Source organism: Quercus suber, unplaced genomic scaffold (assembly GCF_002906115.3).
Source record: "Quercus suber isolate HL8 unplaced genomic scaffold, Cork oak 2.0 scaffold_127, whole genome shotgun sequence".
Lineage (NCBI taxonomy): Eukaryota > Viridiplantae > Streptophyta > Magnoliopsida > Fagales > Fagaceae > Quercus > Quercus suber.
In genome coordinates, this window is record NW_027069590.1 from 1,143,516 (window position 1) to 1,150,067 (window position 6,552).

Here is a 6,552-nt window from a genome sequence, read left to right on the forward strand (position 1 = left end):
AGACTGAGTTATTTATAAGGAATGTGAGAATGATGTAGGCAGATCTGAAGCTCTTACTGCTATCTGCAATATCCTGAACGAGGGTACTTTCTTTGATCTTCTAAATGTACAATGACGCACTAAATCTGAAAGTTGAAATTGTGGTGGTTAGAAGCATCATCGAGGTGGATTCTTACTTTCTGCATTTATATATATATATATATAAAAGTGCCCATTTTACTTGTTCCTATTATGCCTAAATCAGGCAAAATGTTTGTCATATGTCAAATGAATGGTATCTGTAAACAGATAAGGTTTATATACCGAATTACTATGGTTTTGCCATTCCATGCCCCCATGAGAGCCCTAAAATATAAACAAAATTTTGGAAATCTACTTGAACTCTAGAATCTAGATTACCACAGTTTGCTTAGACTCCTAACCTCCAGCATGAAGTTCGTTCTTAATAGACAAATACTTTAAATAAAAATGCATGTCTGTGAACACAATTTTTGTGCCATAATCTTAACGCGTGTGATTGTGACTCATGAAAAAAAAGGTAGAGAGTCTATATAAAAATGATGATTTACCGATCGCAGTCGCAGTCGCACATATTATCCAGATATGATAAATGGCGTGATCCTAAAACAATTGAATGCTCTTACATTAAAACCGGTTCAATATTTTATGATATGCACGTGATATCTGCATGTGTACCATTTGCATCTATGAGACATATGCCAATGAACTACAGTATGTCGGTACACCAAATTCAATATGTTGAGATAAGTCTAATCACACATTGGAATGGACTAGCTATAACACATGTCGATGCATGTAAGACAGGATTTGAGCCCAATGAGTCTTCTGACGTAAATTAAGAGTGGTGATAATGATTACTGGCAAAGAAAACTTGGGATAGATAGCCAACCCCTTTGAGAATGAAATAAAGCCCAAGATAAAGGGGGTTAACCAAACAGCTGGAATTTGAGTAAAAATATAAGATAACTTTGTAAAACCCAAGAATCCTGTCCAGGAACAAATTTGAGAAACTCTTATTTTTAACTCCATTTCTGTATGGATCCAAAATATTCATTTTCTTGGAATGAGAAAGCTCTTTATTTTTAATCGTCCTTTCTTTGAAGAAGTGTGTTACATAGGCATGGCTCTAATCAGTAAGCTCCACTTGAGAGTTTTAGTCTTATTCATTTGGCTATTTGTCTCTGCACTTGGACAGAACCTGCTAAGTTGTGACATTACATCTCCAGATGCTTCTGGCTACCACTGCAATATTGGAAATGCCTCACAGGTTCAGTGTGAGACATTTGTAATTCTTCGCACCAATTCCTACTTCTCATCTCTTTCCAACCTGAGCTTTTACTTGGGCATCAATCGTTTCGTGATTGCAAAAGCTAATGGATTTTCTGCAGAGACAGAATACCTTCCAAAAGATCAGTCTTTGTTGATTCCAATTGATTGTAAGTGCAAAGGTGGTTTCTTTCAGGCTGAAGTAACAAAAACAACCACAAAAGGAGAGAGCTTTTATGGTATTGCTGAATCTTTGGGGGGCTTGACAACCTGCAAAGCCATCCAAGAGAAGAACCCTGGAGTGTCACCATGGAGTCTTGGTGATAAAGTTCAGTTGGCGATCCCATTGAGATGTGCCTGTCCTTCTTCATCTGAAGCAAGTCCAAAGACGAGGCTTTTGCTGTCTTATCCGGTAATTGAAGGTGATACAATTTCTAACTTGGCCATTAAGTTCAATACTACTCCAGAAGCTATTATATTTGCAAACAACAAATCTTTACATACCTTTAGACCTCAAAGCCTAATACCTCTTACATCTCTTCTGATTCCTATCAATGGTGAACCAGAGTCTGTTCTTGGTCCTCTTGCAAAACCTCGAGAACCCAATTTACATTTTCCAGCAACTAGCATCCCAGTAATTAGTCCCCATAAGAAAAAGTCCAAAATGTGGAAGATTGTTTTATATATTGCACTCAGTGGGGTTGTAGTTTGTGTGAGCATTGGTATTGCAGTAGCCTTTGTGGTGATCCAACAGAAAAAGAAGAAGAAACAAAGTTCCTGCAAGGGAGTAGTAGATGTGGAGTTGCAACAGCTTGGTCTCAGTGTAAGAACCACAAGTGATAAGAAAGTCTCATTTGAGGGGTCTCAGGATCCTCTAGATGGTAGGACAGTAGAAGCTACATCACGTAAGATGCTAATCGAGACTTATACTGTTGAGGAACTGAGAAAAGCAACTGAAGACTTCAATTCAAGTAATCAGATCGAGGGATCTGTGTATCACGGTCGTCTCAATGGGAAGAACCTGGCAATAAAGCAAACGCAACCAGATATAATCTCAAAGATTGAGCTTGGACTCTTCCATGATGCAATTCACAATCACCCCAACATACTTAGGCTGCTGGGGACGTGTTGGAGTGAGGGTCCTGATTCTGATTCGTTTTTGGTCTTTGAGTATGCCAAAAATGGGTCCTTGAAAGATTGGCTTCATGGTGGTTTGGCAATGAAAAACCAATTCATTGCTTCTTGTTATTGTTTCTTGACATGGAGTCAGCGGCTGAGAATCTGTCTTGATATAGCCATGGCCTTACACTACATGCACCACGTAATGAACCCGAGCTATGTTCACAGAAATGTTAAGAGTCGGAACATTTTCTTAGACGAAGACTTCAATGCCAAAATTGGGAACTTCGGCATGGCAAGTTACATTGAAGAAGATATTGGAGACCCTCAATTTTATTCAACCAATCCAGCCTCTTGGAGTCTAGGCTATTTGGCTCCTGAATATGTTCACCAAGGTGTAATTTCTCCAAGCATTGATATTTTTGCTTATGGGGTGGTTTTACTAGAGGTTTTATCAGGTCAAACGCCAATAGCAAGGCCAAATGATAAGGGAGAAGGGAGTATATGGCTTTCAGAGAAAATCAAGTCCATATTGCAGTCAGAAGATGCAGATGAGCTAAGAGAATGGATGGACAATGCATTGGGAGAGAATTATTCATTTGAAGCAGCTGTCACATTGGCCAATCTTGCAAGAGCTTGTGTAGAAGAAGACCCTTCTTTGAGACCAAGTGCTGGAGAAGCTGTGGAAAAATTATCAAGATTGGTGGAAGAATTACCAGAAGGAGAGAATATGTTAATGTGTGAAAGCTCTTCCAAGCCTTTAGTAAAGGCATCAGCAAACCATATGTGAATAATCATCATCCAGTGAAGTTAGTCCAACCAATTTAAAACCAGTTATTCTACTCCTAGAGTTTTGTTTTAAATGTTTTTACCTTTAAGGTTTGAGGCCTCTCGACAAGGTCAGTGGAATCCTGTATATATGTCATTAAGAAACTCAATTCGAAACAAAAAGTGCAGGTTTCTACTCTGTATTCTCTGTTTCGAAATAATAAATTGCTGTTATTCTATAAATTTATTCTAATCTGCCACATATTGAAAAGCTTCAAAGATCACTCGTGGGAGCGTTTTGTTTAACATAATTTGCTTGTGATGCTTCTTCGTAGCAAGCGCTGTGTTGACTATTTCAGTCAAAAAGGTTTAGGAACTCTTATTGTAAAGAAAAATTTTCAGGTGCTCTTCGTGGCACAGCTCACGTCCATTGGATTACCAAATAAGTTAGAATCCTTAGGAATTGTTTAAGTCAAACAGAGTTGATTAATCTGTTTACTTGTTTATCCAACTCTTTTTTTGACCGACTCATTTATCCAACTCTTAAAAGTAAGGAGAACAGACAAAGAACAAAAGAGGAAAGATTAGCGGACTGAGTGTCATTGCACCACGTTGAAGGGTTGAGATTAAAAGCACTTTTGATCTCAGCCCTTGGATCAAACAAAAAATAAAATTAACCTTTTAACCTTCACCTTTTTACATCTTTACTTTTTTAAGCCTTCCTCCCTCACATTAAGGCGAAGTGTTGCACTATTACACCAGATCTTAATTCAAGATTCAGAATAATATATATAACAAAATGATGTACATATCACATTGTACACTTTACCTCACTCGCTTATTTATTAAAGAACAAAACTCTAAAAAGCTCTATCTTATTGAGGATATAGTTTGGATACAAACCGGGTTATAGTTAATAGCTACAATTTTTATTAAACAAATTAACACGATTACATATTATGAAAATTTAATCATTAAATTGGATATTTTTAATGTTTTTAATACGTATGTCAAATTTCATGTTAATTGGATATTATTTACTATTTGACCTATAAATTTATTTTTTACGAATAATTTTAGCCCAAAAACTTGATATTTAAATATTTGATTGATGATATAACTATTAATCTTTAATCTTTTGAAAATTTTACAAATATAGAGGATATAAGAAGAAAATGTAATCTAATTGTGAATTTGTCAAAATCACATTCAATAAAAAGATATTGAGTGGAGTTTTAGCCATTAACTACAACAAAGTCTGTAGCCAAATTTTGTCATTTTATGAATGTTTCTCTCTGTTAGAGATATATCAGCCTAATAATATATATAGCTCCAATCCTAATCCTACTTTATGTACAAGCCAAGTAATATACTTGTCCTACGAGTCTATTAACCATAACTACTAACTAGTATTGTTATTAGTTTAGGTTTTAACCTACTATAAATATCCATATTGAGTTAATTGTAACACATAACCCAACATTAGAGTGTTTGTAACACATAACCTAACAAACTCTATTAATTGTAACACATAACCTAACATAATAGTGTTTGATTATGTTAATAATGTTTGTAACACTAGAGTTTGTTAGGTTTTAACCTACTAGTGTTTGAAGTCAAGCCAATAGAGTTAGTACTGTATTAGGAGTATGTTTTTAAGTTTGATTTATTTTATTTAATTTATTGAAAAGAGTATTCCAACACTAACTACGAAACATTCATTTGTTGTAGGGTCCTAACTTCTATCATGTCACCTGGTTTGTAAAAAAACAGATCCAAAAGAGGTTCATTCCAACCGGGTAAATTCGTATCTCAAAATTTTGATAATTTTATTCATTTATTTAAAAAATAGAAATTTTTTATAACTTTGTTTGGGTAATTTTGGAAACTTATCTTTCAATGATGTTTCCTTAAAAAATGTTGGGTTTTTTTTTTTTTTTTTTGGTGAGAGAGAGAGTTTCAACCTATGTCGTCTACATCTACTCCTGATGATATCATAGACCAAGACACCAATCAGTTTTTGGTGTAGCGGAGATTGAACTCCAGATTTCTTATACAATTATCAGAGACTTTATCAGTTGAGTTAACTAGAACCCATAAAAATTTGGGTTTTCTAAATAAGACTAACAAGCTAGGACTTAGGACAAATGAGTACATCATTAACAACGATAAGACTATTCCTTAAACTTTGATGGTAAACTCCCAACCATCAAGATTCATCACCTAACGCCCCTTGACACCATTCATCCTTGTTAGTGGTTAGTTCGAACCCCACATTGCATGATTGCTGATCTATTAGATAAGTCTTTGCCTAACTAATCTGGATAAGTTCCCCCCCCCCCCCCCCAAAAAAAAAAAAAAAAATCTAATATGGATAATTAAGTAGAGTTTGCCTTCTTGAGGTTGCGTGGATATTTGAAAACATTAATTTAATTTGTGAAAGTTTTCATTCTTTTTCTTTTGTAGTGTGCCTTTGAAATGTAATAGAGTTGTTCTAACTCTTGCTAGTGTTGCCAAAAAGAAAGAGGAAGCCTATTCTTAATTTGAATAATTCCTCTCTTTTCTCTTCCCAATTATACACAATGATATTTAATCAATAAAGACTACTATTGATTCCTCTTCCCAAAAAAAATGTATAATATAAGTTTCTCAATATATCTAATAGGGAAAATTTTGGCAAACAATTCTTCCCCAAATTATCTATACTCTCTAGATCAAATCATGAAGAAAGTTTACACTGGAACCTACATGTTGTAAGAGGGATGCTACATGTAGCCAGTACATAGTATAATAGACTAGCTATAAGTGGGAAGTTTGTTAAAAGACTCTGGTACTAGTTCTACAATTTTTTTTCTTAAGGATAAAATCTAGACATTGCTACCTTTTTTTTAAGACAAAGCTACTTATAATTTCTCTTATTAAATTCGGCTTAAAATAATTTCTCTTGTTAAATATAAATGCATGACTAAAAGATGAATAAAGGTTATGCAACACAAATAAATTTTTTTTTTTCAAAAGACAATAAAATTCAACGGGAACCATATATTTGAATTTAATTAGAGATTTAAGGAATGACATGTAAGAAATTGTACAAAGTTTTACTTTTTCCTTCTTAAACCTTACTCTTTCTTTTCTTTTCTTTTTTTCCTTTTTTTTTTTTTTTTTTTGTCAATTACAATAACATCTCTTATGATTTATGAAAATAATATTCTACCCTTTTAAGATTTCTATAAATGCAATAGATAAGTTTATGCTATCTCAAGATGTTACTTCCCTAACATAATTTTTTTAAGAAAGACAGATTCTTACTCATTTTAACAAATTTCAAGGGGACAATATCATTTATACAAATCTCAAATAAGGAGAATGCTATTTTGT

At 34.1% G+C, this 6,552-nt stretch overlaps 1 protein-coding gene across 1 annotated transcript; it reads left to right on the top strand.

The window, feature by feature from the left end:
* Positions 1-865: 865 nt before the first annotated feature.
* LOC136068654 (protein LYK2-like) lies at positions 866-3,417 on the top strand. Its single transcript, XM_065776079.1, has one exon. It carries the CDS (start codon positions 1,085-1,087, stop codon positions 3,194-3,196), a length of 2,112 nt encoding a protein of 703 aa, XP_065632151.1. The 5' UTR covers positions 866-1,084; the 3' UTR covers positions 3,197-3,417.
* Positions 3,418-6,552: the final 3,135 nt, after the last annotated feature.

Bases quoted from the DNA above. Each gene is read 5' to 3' on its own strand.
- LOC136068654 (XM_065776079.1), top strand. From the start codon at position 1,085: ATGAGAAAGCTCTTTATTTTTAATCGTCCTTTCTTTGAAGAAGTGTGT.